Source organism: Balaenoptera acutorostrata, unplaced genomic scaffold (assembly GCF_949987535.1).
Source record: "Balaenoptera acutorostrata unplaced genomic scaffold, mBalAcu1.1 scaffold_814, whole genome shotgun sequence".
Taxonomy (NCBI): domain Eukaryota; kingdom Metazoa; phylum Chordata; class Mammalia; order Artiodactyla; family Balaenopteridae; genus Balaenoptera; species Balaenoptera acutorostrata.
Window position 1 is genome coordinate 8,992 of NW_026646129.1, and position 20,888 is coordinate 29,879.

Consider the following 20,888-nt stretch of genomic DNA (forward strand, 5'->3'; position numbering starts at 1 on the left):
CCAAACCTACCTCCCTTGAGAAAATGCATAGGTTATTTGACCCAAGACACCAACATTCTTACAGATCACAAGCATTAAGTCATCATTTCCTCTGAAGCCACATCTCCAGGGCTGCAAGTCATATTTTTATATTAATGCAGCCTGAATTCTCCTGTGCGTGGGTCCTAAATCATGAGCTAGCAAGAGGGAGGAGATATGGGGATATATGTATATGTATAGCTGATTCACTTTGTTATAAAGCAGAAACTAACACCATTGTAAAGCAATTATACTCCAATAAAGATGTTAAAAAAAAAAAGATTACATTCTATTGGAGGAAAACAGTCAATAAACAAATATACAAATTAATTAAAAAAAAAAAAAAGTGGGTCTGTTTCCAGGGGCCTATTTAGCCAGTGGGTTCATCACCCGAAACCTCAGGCTCCCTTTCATTATTCCTGCTTGATCCTGCCTTTTGATAATTTCCAGTAAAGCACTGTTGTCTTATTTTCTGCTTTAGACAAGCTTAAGGGAGAGTTTCTTAAGTCACTTGACCAAAATATATTTTGGAGCATGGAAAGAACATAGTTTCTTTTTGGGGGGGGGGGGGGGTTGTTTTCACAAAAGGATTACTTGGATTCAAAATCTTGTTCACTGACTTGTTAATCGTGATGTAGTGACATGACAAATTTCTCAGCCTGTTAGAGGCTTTAATTTCTTTTTCACAAAATGTAAAGAATAACACCTACCTTGCAAGGTTTTTTTGCAAAGAGTCTAAAAAACACGTAGCACGTAAAATAGATAATATATGTAACACGAACAGTGTCTATTGTATATATATAATTGTCAATGAAAAAATGTTGCCTGCCGTATCAGTAAACAAAGGATGTTGCAGCCATCAAGCCATCACATTATAGCCGCCCCAAGAGTGAACCCTGAGGAAACTCAGGATGGAAACAGGATGCCCACCATCTAGCAGTCAACTGCCACAGCCTCCCCTGATGGTGCACCCCGAGGGAACTCAGGATGAGAAAGCACAGGATACTGGCCCACATAGCTGAGGTGCATATCAAAGGAAGGATTTCAGTGAGCCCAGACTTTTGCATCTTCCCAGACACAGAAAAACACTGAAAATTCATTAACTCGAGATGTCTGGTTTTCTTTAATTAACAGGAATCTTTCGATGTTCCGATGACCTGGTCTTTGTTGCAAAAACTCCTATAGTTGATGGTTCCTTCCTCTCCTTTTTGGATCAGTCCCTCAGAGAGAGCTGAGAGGCTGTGTCCCAGGCTTAAGTCCTCAGTTTTGCCCACCCAATAAAACATATTTCTCAACTTTGAGGTTGTGCATTTTTTTCAGTCAACATCATATATATGTTAAATATACATGCATAGAATATATATACACAAATATACATATATATTAGTGTAGGGGGTAAAAACATGGACTTTTCCTTGTTATTTAACCACTCTGAACCTCAGTTTCCATTTCAGCAAAATAGACATATTAACAGGTCCTAAATCACAGTGTTGTCAGAAGGGCTAAACACACATAAAGCATGTACCCGCTGTCTGGCAAACAGTAGGAGCTCAACAAATGTTGTCCAATGGCAAGGCAGCCCTCAAGAGACCAGCGGTCAGTACGTGGTGGGTATTATGATTATTGTTCATTTCTTTCAGGGGCAATCTGGAAGCGCAGAGGCAGAGGTTTGGAGGAATTTTAGGGGTCCACACAATACACCCAGGTGGGAACAACACAGATCCCCTGAGTGGGGTTCAGGGAGCACCTCAGCAGCCCTGGCCCTTCCTGCTCTCTCAGTTGGGAGGGTCTCAATGCTGGACTTTGTATTTTCAAAAGATGGCCCGGGCCTTCTTCAGAGAAGAGGAGGTGACAGACAGCATGATGATGGCTGATGAAGGTGTGGGATGATGAGCGGAGAGTCAGCTTGTACCAGAAACATCAACACTCAACCAATGCCTGGCTCTACTTCCTCACCTGTTGATTGATGACTAGGCTTTACCTAGTTTCAGGACGAGAGTAAAACACAAGGATTCGAAATAGAGTCACAAGTGTAGAAAACAAACTTATGGTTACCAGGGGGGGAAAGTGGGGAGGGGAGAGGGACAGATTGGGAGATTGGGATTGACATATACACAACACTACCTATAAACTAGATTACTAATCAGGACCTACTGTATAGCACAGGGAACTCTACTCAGTACTCTGTAATGACCTGTATGGGAAAAGAGTCTAAAAAAGAGTGGATTATATGTCTATGTATAACTGATTCACTTTGCTGTACACCCGGAACTAACACAACATTGTAAATCAACTATACTCCAATAAAAATTTTAAAAAACACACGCAAGGATTCTCCAAAGATCTTATGTTTGGACCTGATTCCTAGATCTTCTTCTGGGAATTGGGGGTGGGAGGAGAGAGAGTGAAGGAAACAGTGAGGTGGGGCGGGGGGACGTGCATAGGGAAATGAGCGCTTCATGGTGGAAGCACTGAAGCACCACAAAAGGAGTTCCATCGATCCTGGAGAAATCCCCTCACGTCCCCTCCAGGAAAACTTCAAAACTCAGGACTGTCGATTCAGCGCACCTGAAAAAAACAGAGCAGATGGACGTCAGGACCCCGTTGGGATCCTGCAGCTCCATGGCTGCGGCCCCAGCAGTTTTTGAGGGCAAACAGCTTACTCCAGAGTATTGATCCAGCCACAGCAAGGTGCAATCTGCTTTAAAAAAAAAAAAAAAAAAAGTCTGTTTGAGAAATAGACCCACAGACACAGAAAACAAAATTTCGGTTACCGAAGGGGAAAGGGTGAGGGGAGGGATAAATTAGGAGTGTGGGATTAACAGAGACACACAGATATATGATATATGTAAAATAGATGAACAACAGGGTCCTACTGTAGAGCACAGTATTACTGTGCTCAATATTACTCAATATCTTGCAATAAACGATAATGAAAAAGAATCTGGAAAAGAATATATATATACGTATGTATGTATACGTATGTATGTGTGTATGCATAACTGAATCACTTTGCTGTACACCTGAAACCACCAACAATGTAAATCAACCATTCTTCAGTTTAAAAAAATAATTTAAAAATAATTTTAAAGTCTGTGTATGTACAGCAACCCTACCCCGTCAAGCCGGGAAGACGAACAGCAGTTAAGTGTAGACAGAGGCAACCCACCACATTGTCCCCAGCACGCAACTCCAGACATGGTCAGAAGCCTTTTACTGCCTGAGAGTTTTAGCACATGAGGGGGAAGCTTTTCAACTCAATTAGCATTCAATGGTCCTGATGCTCAATCACAGGGATCAGCTGGGAAGTTACTAAAGCCATTACCAGGGGCTGGAGTCGCCAGCTGAGTTTGAAATGTCAGTGCCTTTCCCCTGACACCACCTCCCCTCTTCCCACTGTCCCTCCCAATCAGAGGTCCTGATAATTTGGTAACCTTTCACAACAGCAGGCAGTCATCCTTCAGTCTTGGGATCAGGGACTTTGAAATACCCAAGGAGTCAATTACAGCTTGGCTCTGTCCCTGGGAAAAGAAAGCAGCATCCGAGAGGTGGAAGGAATTGGGGTCCTGGGCAACGCGGGCACGTGAGTTCCGAGGCGCCTTCTCCCAGATGCTGCCTGCATCCCACCAAAGCTTCCGAGGAGACCACAGCCTGTAGGGGTAGAAAGAAGAGCCTGGGAAGACCCAGCTCAAGGTTGCTCTAAGCAAAAGAGAATATGAATGGAGAATTGTCTCGAATTAGAGGAGGATTGCAGGAATGTAACCCTTTGTATTCTAAAGATCTGACAGTGAATTGGTAGGTAGGTAGGACCTTGGCTAGTTGTTAATCAATACCCATTGGCCCTTTCTCTTTGCTGCATCCAGATTCCCTTCGACAGCCCCCTTGCCTCTGGGTGGGGCCCTGGAACGAGCCCTGACCAGTGGACCATGCGCAGAAGTGGCTCTGTCCTCTCTGGGCAGAAGAGGCCAAGAGCGTGCGTGCCTTCTCCAAGCTCCCTTCTTCCAGCGCCGGGGCTCGGAGGACCTGAGGAAGGTGACGCCACAACGTTGAAGGACCCGGAGTCCCTCACATCTGCAAAGAACAGAGTCTCCCACTCCAACCCTAGCCAGTAAATCGAGCAAGAAAGAAAACTTGAACCTGTATGGATGAAGAATGTCGCCTGCCCTATCAGTCAACAGAGTGTTGCAGCCATCAAGCCATCATCAGCCATGGCAGCCATCCCCGATGGTGCACCCGGAGGGGATTCAGGATGGAGAAAAGCAGGATGCTGGCTCTAGAGAGTTCAAATGCACATCAAAGGAAGGATTCCAATGAGCCCAGACTCCTGCCTCTTCCCATACACAGAAAAATGCTAAATTCATTGACTTGAGATGTCTGGTTTTTCTTTCATTAACAGTAATCTTTTGATGTTCCGACTACCTGGTTGTTTTGGGGTTTAACGTTTTGTTTTGTTTTGTTTTTGCAAAACTCCTATATGTCCTGGTTCCTCCCTTCCCTCTTCAGTGCAATCTCTCAGAGCGATCTGACACTGCCTCCCGGGCTTAAGTCCTCAGCAAGTCCACCAAAAAAAAGATGATTCTCAACTTTTAGTTGTGCATTTTTTTCAGTCAACACCTGCTAAGCCACTGAGATTTTAGGTTGTTTGTTAGTACAGCTACCATCAGTTATCCTGACTGACAAAATGACATAATCAGAATTACAAACAAAAATATCCATCATATATATATATATATATAAATATATATATATAAATATATATATATATATAATATATATATATATATATATATATATATATATATATATATATAAACAACAAAATAACTGAATTAACTGTCCAAAAAAGGGAGCTGGTTAAATAAAGGATGGTACACGATACAGCCGTTAAGACACGTCTTTAAAATGATGCTAATGACACAGGGACACGATAAAAAGTGAACTTATTGTGTTTTATACTGCAGAGTAGTAACCAAAAAGTAATTGTAAAATAATTTAAGTACTTTGCTTAGAGTCTTTGAAGGGGATTTATGGATCACAGGTTTTTTTTTTTAAATTCTCCCTTTCCCGTCTTACTACAGCACTTGCTCCCACACTTCCTTCTTCAAATATTCGTGCACAAAATCCCCGCCACTAGCCTACTTACCTCTAGCCTCCCCTTCCTTTTTTCCCCAATACTGTGCCCCCAAAACTAAAGGACAGTCCACCATGCAGAAAAGGAAGAATAGGTGGGAGGAGGGTAAGACTGCTAACAGTCACACATCAACAATGCTCACCCAGAACCTCTGGCAAAAGGAACTTCATTTTTCTACATCTTTCCAGAATCAGAATCTTGCTCACCTCTGGCCCAGGCTCAAAGGGAGCTCTTGTCGTCAGAGAAAAATTAAGGAGTTCTCCACTGCCTGTGAAAGTAACTGAGGATGCTTTCTGATACATTGCAGGCACGGAGAGAGAGCATGTTTAGCTTAGTCAAGGCCTCTTTTATGACATGGAAAGAAAAGAGGTGAAAGTTACATTAAAATGAAGAATCAAAGAGTTCTTTGATTTTTGAAAGAAATCATTAATTGCATGACTTTTGATCAGACTGCATGTCTTATCAAATCTGGAGCTCATACTTGCACGTGGATGAATAATACAAGAGTCCCCACAAGATCCCTCTTCCTCTGCAGCCCCATGTTTTTCTCCCTTTGGCTGGTGACAGTGGTTTTGCTCCTCTACGTGAGTTGGATGGGTTGGGAATGTGTCACTTTGAAAAGAAGATGCCCTAACACCTCTCCATAAAAAAGGCAGAGTTCTGGTTACCTCAGCCCTCCCATCCATTCTGGGCACCCACTCAGGGCTCCAAAATGATCTTGTTGGCTGGGCCTTCACAGTAGATAGGTGTGAATTAAATGACGAAGCTCTGGGCTGCGTCAGACAGAGGGGGCAAATCATAGTGTCTGATAGGACAGGTATTTTGCCTGTTTTTAAACTTCTACACGATGGGGGATCCTTTTCTAGGCTGACCCATCTGGAAGTTGCTTCCCCCCCACCCCCGCCCCAGGTATCAAATTCAGCCTCAACAGAACATGGGCCCTCAGAGATGCCACAAACATAGAGACCCCAGAATGAGAAAAAGGAGAGCGCTGTAAACCTGGATCTCAAGGAGGACAGAAACAGGCATTTTGCAGACAGCATGAAAGGAAAGCACAGAAAATGACTCCACTTAAAACAGAATTTTGAAAACAAAAAACAAAAAAACAAAAAACAGAATTTTGAGCTACAACAGCTCCGGGGACTTGAATTCTCTCCAGTTAGTAAATACATAGTTTGCACCATCTTACCACAGAATAATCTGAGATGAGATGAGAGACAGGGTACTAAAGATCGACAAAACCTAGATTTTGAGTGAGGAGGACTCTGAAATGGGCAAGAATAGAGACATCTGCACTCAATACAAAAAGCTGAGAGTTTTGTCCACCCTTGTGAGGAAGGTATTAAGAACCTCAGTAAAGGGGCTTCCCTGGTGGCGCAGTGGTTGAGAATCTGCCTGCCAATGCAGGGGACACGGGTTCGAGCCCTGGTCTGGGAAGATCCCACATGCCGCGGAGCAACTGGGCCCGTGAGCCACAACTACTGAGCCTGAGCGTCTGGAGCCTCTGCTCCGCAACAAGAGAGGCCGCGATAGTGACAGGCCCGCGCACCGCGATGAAGAGTGGCCCCCACTCGCCGCAACTGGAGAAAGCCCTCACACAAAAACGAAGACCCAACACAGCCAAAAATAAACATAATAAATAAATAATAAATAAAAATTTTTTACAAAACACCAAAAACATAAAATCTGGAAAAAAGTTGAACACCTATATACGCCCTGCAGACTTTACATTTAGTATTTTGAAGAAAAAAAAAAAAAAAAAAACAAAGAACCTCAGTAAAAATGACTTCGAGTCTTCAATTACTTACTCCTTTTCTTAGTAAAAGTGGAGGGAGATAAACCACCTTAGTAATCGTTACGGATAATATCCGGACTATGGGTGTGTCACTGGCAATCTCAGAAAGTGGGTCTCTCTTGCCCTCCTGGGGCCCCTGGGGCTGTGCCAGCCCACCGGCACGCCCCATGTGGGGTGTCTGCTAGACTAGGGCATGGGTGGGGAGGCCCAGGTGTGAGGGGCCAGGTAGAGTACCTCTGCCTCCCCCCTGATCTCCTCCACAAAACTGCCCCTCCTCCTGAAGCCTGACCCCCAAGTCACACGTTCCTTATCATGACCTCACTGGGTAGTGATGACCTCACCGGCCTTCTAACAGTTTCCATGGCCGCGTAACTGCCAACGTGCTGCCCTGAGAAACTTCCCTGACAGTTCTCCACCAGATACCAATCTCTTTGGTTGTCTGAGTGAGAATGTGTGACTGGATCGTCTATATTAACTCAGACCTGTGCTCTGTTCCATGGGTGGGCAGTGCGGCAGGTACACCGAGACCGCCCGGAGGCATGGTGTCCACACAACCTCACCTGGCTGCCTCATGTTCCTGTGGGGTTTGCCCACTACGTATACCTGAGCGCGTTCCCAGCTGTAAGTAATACCAGTGACCTGGGACACCTTCAGGGACCCACAGTGCTCACTGCTGAGGACAAGTGAAAGGTCATCCCTGGACAAGTGTGCAGGATGGTCCTGATCTTTATAAATGTAGCTTCCCCTTTGGGCTACAGATGCTTCCATTCAGACCCTTTCCTGATTGGCCTCTTAGCAAAAGACAAGTGCATTTTTGTTGGCAAATGGTAAATGGAGCAGTTTGAGGAAGAGGGCCACTCTTGAAACACACCTTCAAACCCAGGCACCTCTGTGCTGTCGTGGAGACATCTCTATCGGTGCCCTCACACACATCCCATCCTGAGCTGCTGAGTACTAGGGGAGAGGGTGGTGCCATATTGATGGGAAGACCGGAAGCACCAAGAGGGCTGTTGAAGTGCTAATGAGACTGGAGGGCTGAGGAGATGGTGTCCAAGGAGGCTGGGTTGATGTGAGCCTAGACTTGGTACCCAGAACGCGGTTCTCAGTCTCCTGGTCACTCTGCCTCAGTACTTGGCCTTGTTCTAATCTACATAAAAGTATCAGAGGGCTAGAGTTCAGTGTGGTCGAAACAGGCAGTATAAATGGGGCCCAAGAGGGGTTGCCAAGGTGGGAGGGGTTCTTCACCAATTTATATTAGATTATTTTTTTCCAAAACTTGAAAGACATTTCCATTAAAGCCTCAGAAGTGACAGACTGCAAGAAATGTTTTCTCTGTTGTGGAAGGGAGAGATGGAGAGGCTCATGGTTGCACTGACTTTCGGGTTCTACTGTTTTCCCTGGAAACGGTGAAGAGACTTCCTCATGTGCTGCAGCCGTAGGCTCTAGGAACTGCTTTTGCAGCCAGTGTCCCTTTTCTAGGGACTCATAGAGGTGATGGGCCAAGGCTGTGTTTTGGATGTCAAGTCGATTAAAGGTCTTCAGCCAGAAACTGGGAGAGACATGAGAGAGGGAAATTCTGGCAGGAGGCTGTGTACAGCGGAAATGACTGATCAGTTCTGATTTTCTTTGCAGCAGCAATGGCTCCCGTTTCTCCCCCTACCCCTGGCCACTACCATGTCCTCTACCGAGGGTGTGGAGAAACGCAGTTGGGCTGGCATGGGGAGACATACTGCCTGGCTGGTGGCTACCGGGCCTACGGGGATGTTCCTTTGGCCACGCCAGCAAAGGTGGAAGCAGAGAAGCCAGTCCCCAGACATGCTCCCAAGAGAAAGCGCGCTCCGGAAGAGTCAGACGAAGACCTGGGTTGCCCCAGACCCAAAATCCGGCGATTGGAGCATTCATGGAGCTTCGGACTACAAGGTGCTTTGATTCTCAAGCAGGGTGGCCCAACCTCTGGGCACATCCCCTCTGCAACAGCCCCAGTAAACGAAATGTCCCATCCTTACTTTCTCAAGGTCAACAACAGGGAGTCCCCTCCTAAAGAAGGTTCTCTCGCATTGCCACTCTCTCAAAGGCTGCCCCCAGTGTGGGTCCCACCTGTGGGCCTGATCAGCCTAAGGGCAGAGTTGTCTCTTCCCTTCTCTGAGTCGGACCAAATCGTCTTAGTAACACCTCTTCACAGTGGTGACCGTGTTTCACGGGGGCTGCTGCTGAGCCTTTATCTCATCCTTTCATGGTGGAGAGGGAGGATTATAATGATTTTTACTTCTAGGGGAGAGGGTGGTGCCATATTGATGGGAAGACCGGAAGCACCAAGAGGGCTGTCGAAGTGCTAATGAGACTGGAGGGCTGAGGAGCTGATGTCCCAGGAGGCTGGGTTGATGTGAGCCTAGACTTGGTACCCAGAACGCAGTTCTCAGTCTCCTGATCACTCTGCCTCAGTATTTGGCCTTGTTCTAATCTACATAAAAGTATCACAGGGCTAGAGTTCAGTGTGGTGGAAACAGGCAGTATAAATGGGGCCCAAGAGGGGTTGCCAAGGTGGGAGGGGTTCTTCACCAATTTATATTAGATTATTTTTTTCCAAAACTTGAAAGACATTTCCATTAAAGCCTCAGAAGTGACAGACTGCAAGAAATGTTTTCTCTGTTGTGGAAGGGAGAGATGGAGAGGCTCACGGTTGCAATGACTTTCGGGGTCTACTGTTTACCCTGGAAACGGTGAAGAGACTTCCTCATGTGCTGCAGCCGTAGGCTCTAGGAATTGCTTTTGCAGCCAGTGTCCCTTCTCTAGGGACTCAGAGAGGTGATGGGCCAAGGCTGTTTTGGATGTCAAGTCGATTAAAGGTCTTCAGCCAGAAACTGGGAGAGACATGAGAGAGGGAAATTCTGGCAGGAGACTGTACAGCAGAAGTGACTGATGAGTTCTGATTTTCTTTGCAGCAGCAGTTCCTTTGGCCACGCCAGCAAAGGTGCAAGCAGAGAAGCCAGTCCCTAGACATGCTGCCAAGAGAAAGCGCGTTCCGGAAGAGTCAGACGAAGACCTGGGTTGCCCCAGACCCAAAATCCGGCGATTGGAGCATTCATGCAGCTTCGGACTACAAGGTGCTTTGATTCTCAAGCAGGGTGGCCCAACCTCTGGGCACATCCCCTCTGCAACAGCCCCAGTAAACGAATGTCCCATCCTTCCTTTCTCAAGGTCGGCAACAGGGAGTCCCCTCCTAAAGAAGGTTCTCTCGCATTGCCTCTCTCTCAAAGGCTGCCCCCAGTGTGCTTCCTTCCTGTGGGCCTGATCAGCCTAAGGGCAGAGTTGTCTCTTTCCTTCTCTGAGTCGGACCAAATCGTCTTAGTAACACCTCTTCACAGTGGTGACCGTGTGTTTCACGGGGGCTGCTGTTGAGCCTTTATCTCATCCTTTCATGGTGGAGAGAGGAAGGATTATAATGATTTTTACTTCTAGGGGAGAGGGTGGTGCCATATTGATGGGAAGACCGGAAGCACCAAGAGGGCTGTTGAAGTGCTAATGAGACTGGAGGGCTGAGGAGATGGTGTCCCAGGAGGCTGGGTTGATGTGAGCCTAGACTTGGTACCCAGAACGCGGTTCTCAGTCTCCTGATCACTCTGCCTCAGTACTTGGCCTTGTTCTAATCTACATAAAAGTATCAGAGGGCTAGAGTTCAGTGTGGTGGAAACAGGCAGTATAAATGAGGCCCAAGAGGGGTTGCCAAGGTGGGAGGGGTTCTTCACCAATTTATATTAGATTATTTTTTTCCAAAACTTGAAAGACATTTCCATTAAAGCCTCAGAAGTGACAGACTGCAAGAAATGTTTTCTCTGTTGTGGAAGGGAGAGATGGAGAGGCTCACGGTTGCAATGACTTTCGGGTTCTACTGTTTTCCCTGGAAACGGTGAAGAGACTTCCTCATGTGCTGCAGCCGTAGGCTCTAGGAATTGCTTTTGCAGCCAGTGTCCCTTCTCTAGGGACTCACAGAGGTGATGGGCCAAGGCTGTGTTTTGGATGTCAAGTCGATTAAAGGTCTTCAGCCAGAAACTGGGAGAGACATGAGGGAGGGAAATTCTGGCAGGAGGCTGTGTACAGCAGAAGTGACTGATCAGTTCTGATTTTCTTTGCAGCAGCAGTTCCTTTGGCCACGCCAGCAAAGGTGCAAGCAGAGAAGCCAGTCCCCAGACGTGCTCCCAAGAGAAAGCACTCTCCGGGAAAGTCGCACAAAGATCTGGGTTACCCCAGACCCAAAATCCGGCGACTGGAGCATGGTGCCAGGAGGTAGACCCCACAGCATCTTGCTGGCTGAGGCACTCTGAAGAGAGGGCAATGGTTTAACTGCCTAAGGCAGCGAATGCCTCTTCCTGCAGTGACCCGCCCCGTCCCCCCACTGCCCACTGCCACAGATCACAACCTGCGTCGTTCCGTTTGAGCCTTCCTCAGCCAGGAGCCTCCTGCCACACTAAATGGCCAAAAGCAAGGAGCCTCAGAAACTGAGGTTTGAAATGACAGTCTGCCCTGAACATCCCAGGGCTGAAGCTGGCCTGGAAGAAAACGGGACGTTCCTCTGCTCAATCCTCACGGGCCCCTTTGTCAGCTGAAGACAGAAAAGTCTGCACTCTGCGAGCCGAGAAGAATGCAGGAGCAGAGACAGGGTGCAGAGAAGCCTTAGCAGTCTACCACATGGGCTCCTGCTCTGAGCCATTGTCAGCGGCCACCACCACAAACCAGGGGGGAGCTGGGTTCTTTGAAACTGAAAGCAGCAATCTGTGGCTTCCCAAAGAGCCTCCTGCCTGGGGTCTCAGGAGGCAGGATAGAGAGACCCAGGAAGACCTGCTCCCTGAAGCAAGAACAGGATGGAGAGTCAAGGAGCACGCACCCTGCCCCGAGGTTCACATGCTCCTTTATTCCCAGCCCTTTCTGTCCCCAGGGGGGTCCCTTACTGCTCAATGTTTTTCTGTAACAGACTTCTAGGGTCGCCAGTGCTCACACTTAGGTCACTACCCCTGTGCTAGGCACTCCTGCTACCCAGGAAAGGTGCCAAAGGTGGAACAGCTCCAGGGGGTGCCAGGGATCAGAGCAAAAACTGGAGAGGCTGGGGATGAAGGAGTTTGGGCACAGTCCCTAAAGCATCTCAGGGGTTGAGCTTCTGTGAGAAGGCACATCCCCTCTATCGGTGTGTGTGTGTGTGTGTGTGTGTGTGTGTGTGTTGGAGGGAGGGGGTCCCCAGAGGAGGCAGCTAGGGGGAGGGCCTGAGGCTGGAAATGGGGAGTGGCGTGCGGCCTCTGAGCAAGCACAGGCACTTAGCCCTTGAGGTTTCTGGGAAAGCTAGAGCCACAAGGGCCACGAGATAAGGCAAGTGTAGCAGCAGAGCCCAGGTGCCAGGTCTTTCCTCAGAACCTATACTTCTTCACGAGGCCAGGCCTTCCATGCTGAGGTAGGAGGGATCCTGGCCAGAAGGTCGGCCAGCAGCCCTGGGAGGAAGGTTGCTGCGATGGGGGCTCTGCTGCCATGGAAATGACTTCATTTCCTTCCACTCAAATAGCCTACTGACTGGGTTCCTGCTCTGTTGAGGAAAAGGGTCGTTGACTCTCCCCAGAAGGGGTTCAGTTCACATCCCAAAAGTCCCTCTCTTCAGGCCCTGGGGAGGTGTAGCAGCTCCTGAGGGCACTCTTTCCTGAGGCTGGCTGACAGAAGTCGAGGGGGGGGGGGGGTTCCTGAGAGTTCCCGGGTGCTGGTTGAAGTCCCCAGAGACTGGTCATGCAGGTTGGGGAGTCAAGTAGGTGGAGAGAGAAGGTCGGGGGCAGAGGGCCCCTTCCTGAATCCAGAGCTCACAAGGTTCCCCCATTTCCAGAAACTCTCTCTTCCCCCACACCAGCCCACATGGCCCCATACCGGGAAACCGGGAGCCCAGAGCACCTGTGGCCGCAGAGACACTGGCACGCAGCCCTCGGAGTGGGCGGGGCCGGCTGCAAGCAGATGGGGACGCGGTGTGCTCCCGGGAGGCCTCGGGCTGAAGGTGGCCCTCTGAGAGAAGCGGCCCAGCTTGGCCAGGAAGGTTAGAGGCGGGGGAGAGCAGCCTAGGGCGCCCCCTCGGAGCAGTGGGAGTGGGAAGAGGCGCAGGGGCGGAGGGAACCCGCGACGGGAGGCGAGTGGGCTCTCAGCAGAGGCCAGCTTAGCCCGCGGGAGCTGCCTCGGAGCAGGGGGCGGGAGGGCAGTGCCGCCCCGGGGCTGCCGGGCTTCGCGGATCGCGGCTCTCCGCACACGGCTCGCAGGGCCCTGTGACTCTGTATCCCCTCCCTCACCCCGCCCCCCTCGCGAGGCCGCGCCGCTGGCTGGCCTGTGTGGACGGGCACAACCCCATCGCCCGCCCCTCTCACACCCGCCTCTGCCCACCTGCCTGGCCCTGCGCAGCTTGCGGCCCGGGGGCCTCGAAGGTCCCCGCGCACTCAGCCAGCGGCCTCTGCTGTGTCTGCTGCTGCGGCCGGGAACCCGCGGCCGGACCACGCCGGGCACCTCCAGCACCCCGAGTCCGCGGGAGCGCACGCCGGCCCTGAGGCGAGACTTCCCGCTTGTGGACGGGGGGCTGCAGTGTGTGCGGGTTGGCGGGGGCCGGTGGGGGCCTAGCCTGGCCCTGGGCAGGGGAGGAGGTCCGGAGCATGCAGAGCTAGTGGGGAGGCTCCCTCACACCACCCCTGGATGTCCTCTCCATCATCTATGGATGCCCTTCCCCTTCTCTGTCATCCCCTCCCTGGTGGGAACCCCTCAGCCCAGGCCTCAGCTGCTCCTAGTATAGTCTGTGTGACAGTGTGAGGTGGGGGGACCCCCCCCCCGGCTGGCCCAGGCCAGGCAATGTGTCCTGCCTGATCCCAAGACCTAAGGAGCCCACCCATTTGCCTTGACCTCCCTCCAGCCACAACGACATGCCCCTGGTCCTGAGGCAGTTTTACAATGGGCTCCAGGATGTTAATCTGTGCAATTTCAGCCATGGCCAGACCAGCTTGGACAGGCTGAAAGACGGTCTCGTGGGTGCCCAGGTACCAAAGGGACACACAAGGTGCCACCATGGCTGCTGGGGAATGTGGGGCAGTTTGGGGGCCTCAGAGACCACAGGTGAGTCACACTGGAACTAAGTTACCATAGTGGCTTAGAAAGTGCCATGCCATGGATGCTGGGGGCTACAGGGGTCACAGTGAGCCAACCTGACGGGCATCCGAGTACCACAGAAAAAGCAACGCATTCCATGTGACTTCTGGGCACAGTGAGTGCTGTGCCAGCTGAGGAGGCTATGAGAAGCCCAAGGAGTTCCAAAGCCCAAACCAAGCCCTGGCCTTCCCTCAGTTCTGGTCAGCCTACGTCCCATGCCAGACCCACGAACGGGATGCTGTGCGCCTCACCCTGGAGCAAATTGACCTCATCCGCCTCATGTGTGCCTCCTATTCTGAGCTGGAGCTTGTGACCTCACTTAAAGGTAGACGGGGGACTTGCCTGGTAGTCCAGACGTTAAGACTCTACGCTTCCACTGCAGGGGGCTCGGGTTTGATCCCCGGTGGGGGAACTAAGAGCCCTCATGCTGCGCGGCACGACCAAAAAAAAAAAAAAAGGTAAACAGACTGGTGGTGGTAGGTGCTAGGGACTTCAGTAAGCTACCCCTGCCTCTGAAAATGATCATCTGACCTACCTGCCCCCAGCTCTCAACAATACCCGGAAGTTGGCTTGCCTCATTGGTGTGGAGGGCGGCCACTCACTGGACAGTAGCCTCTCCATCTTGCGGACCTTCTATGCGCTGGGTGTGCGCTACGTGACACTCACCCACACCTGCAACACGCCCTGGTGAGCGCAGTGCAGATGGTAAGGGCCCAGTGAGGCAGGGATCTGCCCAAGATCACGCTGGGGCCCAAAGCAAGTTTACCCCTGGGATCCGGCCCTGAACCTGGGGTGGGGAGGGGAATGGAGGTTCGCAGAACAAGACTGAATCCCCAGAAGGGCCCTCCTACTGCCAGGCACAGCCCAGTTTGGGTCCCTCCTCTTGCACCAGGGAGTTGCAGGTGTAGACGGTTCGACAGAACCTCTTTCTAGGCTCTTGTAGCCAAGTCATGGCCACCAGTCAGACTGCCTCCTGGCCATCCTGCAGGGCACAGAGCTCAGCAAAGGGTATCCACCCCTTCTACAGCAATGTCAGTCGGCTGACCGGCTTGGGCGAGGTAAGGACCCGGGTTCCATACCCTGCCCCACATGAATGTACAGCCCCGCCTGTTCCCTACAGATAAATGCACACAAGGTAAATGCAGCCCTGATGCCCTCTCCCCATCCTGTCCCTGCAGAAGGTGGTGGCAGAAATGAACCGCCTGGGCATGATGGTGGACTTGTCCCATGTCTCGATGCTGTGGCACGGCGAGCCCTAGAAGTGTCACAGGCACCTGTCATCTTCTCCCACTCAGCTGCCCGGGGTGTGTGCAAGAACACTCGGAATGATCCTGATGCTACCCTGCAGCTTCTGGTGAGAGACTGCCCTGGCCCTCACACCTAAAGCAAGAGGTTCAAACCGGGAGCCCTTGAACCTGAGCCTCTTCTCCCTCAATTTCCTCAAACCCCAGGTTAAATATCTTCTGCCCCCAAAACCCACGGTCCACAGCCCCTGAACTCTTGAGCCCTAGGTGGGGGTCTAGGTGCTAAGATACTCCACCAAACCCGGAAACCCAGGGCCAAGACACCACCCAGACCAGGGCTGCGGCTCCTCCATTCACACAAACCCAGAGAGGAGACGACTCTGACCTCAACACCTTCCTCACAGAGGCCGAGAGAGGGAACAGGCAGCTGGCTGTGCTGGGGGCCAAGCTGACTGTCCACCGGTCCGCCCCTGCAGAAGAAGAACGGTGGCATCGCGATGGTGCCCTTGTCCGTGCGGGTGCTGCAGTGCAACCCGTTAGCCAACGTGCCTACTGTGGCAGGTGAGCCTCACCCTGGGCTCTCTGAAAACTCTGATTTGGAGCTGAAGCTGGCTCCAAACTTGGGGAGGACTTCAGAAGAGCCCCAGTGGTTTGACCCACCTGTTGGCAATAGGTACAGCTCCCAAACACCCAATAACGGACGGTACACAGCACCTTGGTGCCATGTGGAACTGGAGCCACGGAATCAAAACTGCGGTACTGATGGGTAGCAGGGAGGCTGTCAGACACAGAGCCCGGGTGCTGCCCATCTGTGCCTCTGCAGGGGCTCCTAAAGCGCACTGCCCCTACCTCTGGCCAAGGGACTGGACAGCTCCTTAGGTCTCTGGGGTCTTCATCAGTTGTACTCTTGTTCCTCTCTCATCCTCCACACCCGGGGAAAGGAGCCCCCACAGGTTCTCAAGGAGACTGGGAGGCAGGGTGAATCGTGGGTGGGAAATGGCCCAAACAGGGGGCTCTGGGGTCCACTCCAAATCTGAAGTCCAGTCTAGAGCCAGCTGGGATCACTTCAGATCAAACCTCAGGGCCCTCGAGTTGGTACTCTCGGTGCCAGGCCACGAAGGAACTGGACTGGTTGGCCTACAGGCTGCAAAAAGGGGAATCAACAGAGGCCAGTCATCACCCCCACCCCTGCCCTGGAAGCCCCACACTGCTGACTTCCCATTCTTCAGATCACTTCGACCACATCAGGGCAGTCACTGGATGCAAGTTCATCGGGATTGGCGGAGATTATGACGGGGCTGGCCGGTGAGTGCTTCCCCATGGCTTGTCTCGGGCTGGCTGGGCAGCAGTGGGGCTTTCACAGCCACCGTGCCCACCACACTGTGGTCCTCATGGCCTTGACCATAGCCTCAGGTGTGCTGGCCCAACTGGTATCTCCCCTCTCCCAGGGTCTGCTTCCTGGGCTCTCCTGTCTGTTTGGCCCTACTCTAGGTCATCATATTTGTCTAAAACACCACACAGAGCTCATCTGCCCAGCACCTGCGCCCACCCAGTGCCAGCAGACCCACGGCCTCTGAGCAGACTCTTCGCAAGGTCTGGGCTGGGCTGACCATCGTCTCTGCCTGCAGCTGGGTCTGTGCATGCAGGGGGGTCAACCCAGTTCTTAAAAAGCTTTTCTTCTCTTTATAAATGGAGGCAAAAATTGCATTCAGTGAAAGGCATAGCTCTTAACAGTACAATTCAATGAGTTTTGACGAATAGTCGAGGCGCTTTTGGGGCCTTCCTTTGAAGGATGAAGAGCAGGAGTGAATCATTTACTCTCTGCAAGTCTCCATTTTCCATATCTGACCAGGGCTGGGGTTCAGTGGACCCTGGACACATAGGGCTTTGGTTCTGACTCAGGACCAGGGAACAGGTCTGAGGCCCAATAGCTGGCTGGCTGGCGGCCACACAGGTTCCCACAGGGGCTGGAGGACGTGTCCATATACCCGGTACTGATAGAGGAGTTGCTGAGGCGTGGCTGGAGTGACGAAGAGCTCTGGGGTGTGCTTCGAGGAAACGTGCGGCGGGTCTTCAGACAGGTGGAACAGGTATGCTGGGCTGGGCAAAAGAGTAGCTCTGAGCAGGTGGTCTGAGCAGGTGTACGTGGGGGTGCTGTGAGAGGTGCTGCCCGCTGACTGCCGCCTCCAGGTACGGGAGGAGAACGAAGGACAGAGTCCCTTGGAGGATGAGTTCCCAGATGAGCAGCTGGGCAGCTCTTGCCGCTCCGTCCTCCCACGTCTGCATCAGAGAGAGGATCTGGCTCCAGACCAGAAACTAACCAGAGCTGCGGTTCGTGGGAATCCCACTTTGTCACCTAAGTGGTCATTCTCAAAATCTTGCCCCCACATGGGCCCAGGCCTCACAGTTATTGCTGCCTTCCCAGTCCTCATTGTTTGGCTCTGGTGATCCAGTTAATCCTGCCAGATGTCACTTTGGCAGCCACAGATACCCCACAAAGTTTCCTTGCATGCGAGCACAAACATTTCCTATGTATTATTCTCTTCTGATAATTCTTTCAATGTATCCCTTCTGGCTTTGTGCAAAGCGATTCTTTGTTTTGTACACGGGGACCACATCTGGGAAAACATCGCCGCACCCTCATAAGTGACAGGGGGAGACCCGAACTGGCCAAGCCATGACAGGAGCTCGCCGCTGCTGAGCTCTACAGATCCCGCCCCTTCCACACAGTTCGCCAATTCCGCGGCGAGCTCATCTTTCTTGATGTTCTTCCCTTAGGAGACGTGTACAATGCAGCAGGAGTCTCAACCCGTTCCCCGTGGTCACTTGTGCTAGATGGAGCTTTGCAGTGTTCTGTGCCGGCCGTGGGCTGCTGGTGGAACACTGTGTGACAACTGCCTGCACAGGACTTCAGGGTTCATGAAATGTCTGTCTTCCCAGCCTGACGCTGCTAAAAACCACGCTTCCCAGAGAAGGAGAGAGATCCAGCTGGTCCACACCTGCATACACATTTGTTGACATGTGCAGATGGCGGCAGGCTCTAGCAGGACCCACATCAGCCTAAATTCAAGAACTCCGGTGCCAGCCCTTGACAGCAGCTGAAGGGGGGTTTACAAGAGATGCAACCTCGAACCATACCCTAGGCTGAGTCAGAGGTGCTGTTGGAAGAAATAGGCCGTTGTGTCACTTTCCCGAAGAGTTTGGCCACGAGAAAAGTCCCCCAGAGCCCAGCACTGTGGGAGAGGCCTCACCCACAGAGCAGGGCAAGTGTCCCAGGCAGGGTGCCCCGCGCCCGGCACCCCGCCAACGCAGCAGGAAGGTGCCCCCCCCCACGCCCCAGACAACGGGAGCTCTCCCTTCCTCAATAATTGAGCTTCTCATCCAAAAGAGGTTCTCTTCCCACCCAAACATTAGAGCTTCTAAATATTTCAGGATCCCTGGGTTGTAGAGGGTCACTCGCCGTGCCCTTTGGATAAATGAAGCCAACGGCAGCTGCTTCTGGGCTGGCCTTGAACAAAACCATCAAGATGGAAAATCTCTGCTCCTGCCCTTCCTCCCGTCACCCCCCGTCAAGCCTTTCCTGCTGCATGCAATGACCCGGCTCTTTTGTGAGCAGGTGAAGAACACCCCCGGTGCGTGCAGTTCTGTGGTCCCTGCAGAGATGAGGTGGGTGCGGGGGACCCTCAACCATGCTGGCCTCTGCTGCCATCCCCAGGGCCCTTGATATGGGCTTCAGCACAGCACAGCCAGCCTCAGGAGGCCTGTGGGACCACTGGGGCCCCGGTGCCGATCCCCTGGATGTTCCTGGGAACGCTCCCACGACTCCAAGGCGAGTCCTGCCAGCACCCAACTCCACCAAGCTGGCACTCCTTACCTTTTCCGGATTCCGTTCGCAGCTCCCTCCTCATACGCATTCTCAAAGCTTCCAAGAGGGGTGACCCCACTTCTCTGCTACAACTCCACCCTGAAGGCAGCCCCCGCCTGACAGCACCGCCCCCCCCCCCGCCCCCCGCAGGGCAGCCCTGAGTAGCTGCCCCTCCACGTGGACTGTCCGTTCCCAGGTCCCACGCCAGCCCGCCGAGGGGTGGAGCCTCCAGGAGAGCCACTGTCCGCTCGCACTGCCCCAGCATCACCACCGCCACTTGCCGCCACTCTGCACTTGCCTCCTGTGTGCTTCCCCACCCCGGTCCCCTGCGTGGGTCCCCCGCTGCGCGTACACAAGCCTGTGCAGAGACAGAGCACAGCCACCACGTCTGAGCCTCGCCGCTGACGTCTGTGCTTGGAGAGGCTGGAGGAAGCTGCTCCCCAGTCGGCTTCACCGCAGAGTCCTGGTACCCAGTCTGCCTCCAGCAGGGAGGTGATGGGACCCCACGGAAGGATGCCCAGAAGCTCTCCCGGCCTGCGGGGTCTGGGGCTGTTCAGCTCTCTAATGCTGGGTCCTTCGGAGATAAAGTCTTCAGTCACCTGCCTGGGCACCCCATCCCCTCTGAAGATACAAACTAAACCTCCTCCAGGGTCTTGGCCTGGAGGGAGGAGCCGTCCAGGGTCAAAGCCCATCCCTCTCTCTTCCCACCTCTAGACCTGTGGGAAGGGCTCAGGCTAAACTCCCGGTGCCTCTTCTCTCAAACCCTCAAATGATAAGAGAAGAGGTATGTCTGTCCACCTTGCAGGGTCCTTACTCCGCCTGCCAGTAGGTGACATGGTCCTGGAGGTGCTTCTTAAACTGCCAGTCTCACTGTCTTAGCCTCAGAGTTACACACGCCCAGGAAGGACCCCGGGTACACGGCGTCCCGTTACTCCCAACTCTACTCCTGAGCGTCAGGGTTAGCTGACAGCAGGGGACAACCCATTTCAGGGATTTCTCATTTCCAAGGGCTCTTGAATGCAGAAAGAGCCCTAAGAGTCAAAGGAATTTGGCTCCAGTGGTGAAGTTACAAGTCATCTGGCAAACACTTGCAGCTGGAGGGCCAACTAAGCACCCCCTTAAATCTCACCACACAGACTCTGCTGATCCGGGCTGGCCGGTGTGGTTCTCCTAAGGTTGCTTGTGCTATCGATCATCTTGCTGTACCTCCCAGTTAAAGATACAGCCTTAGGAAGATGGCTGGACCCAGACCATCAGGCAATCATATTTACCCATTGACCTACCCTCTTCCTCCCTCCTTCCTCCCTCGCTTTGGAAGCTTTAGCGAAACATATTTCACTTCCCACTTTACAATGAAATCATTAGCCTCTAAATAATGCACCTTGCATGGATAGGAGGGCAGGCAGTCTGCACACACACCTGTGCTGGTCGCTCTGCCCAGTGAAAGGGAGGAGCAGAGTATTCCCCAAGGGGCTTTCTCGGCGCTTCGGAGGCTGAAATTTGAGGGTTGACGGGGTGTGCACGTCAGGAAGTGAAAGAGAGAGACTCCAGCTGCGGGAGAGGAGGGGAGAGACTCTCAGTGGTCTTCCTAGGTAGTGAGCTGTCGGAGCGAGTGGCATTCCTCCCCATCTCGCCCATGAAACTGTAAACACAGCACATGTCTCTGTGTCCTTTTCCTAACAATGG

General features: G+C 52.1%; 2 protein-coding genes across 2 annotated transcripts in view; one reads left to right on the top strand and one right to left on the bottom strand.

The window, feature by feature from the left end:
- Positions 1–1,117: 1,117 nt before the first annotated feature.
- The window catches only part of LOC130706842 (homeobox protein cut-like 1), a 45,685-nt gene continuing 25,914 nt past the window's right edge, over positions 1,118–20,888 (bottom strand). Inside the window, exon 4 of the mRNA XM_057539507.1 lies at positions 1,118–1,999. The gene's annotated coding sequence lies outside the window, so the exon portion shown is untranslated. The remainder of the gene's footprint in view (positions 2,000–20,888) is intronic.
- Positions 1,837–19,275, top strand: LOC130706845 (dipeptidase 3-like). Its single transcript, XM_057539510.1, is given in 14 exon segments — positions 1,837–1,897; positions 12,826–12,937; positions 13,362–13,562; positions 13,861–13,984; positions 14,316–14,418; positions 14,591–14,780; positions 15,082–15,151; positions 15,272–15,323; positions 15,326–15,447; positions 16,567–16,889; positions 17,292–17,427; positions 17,528–17,668; positions 18,912–19,003; positions 19,053–19,275. Coding segments are annotated over 14 exon segments (1,950 nt in total).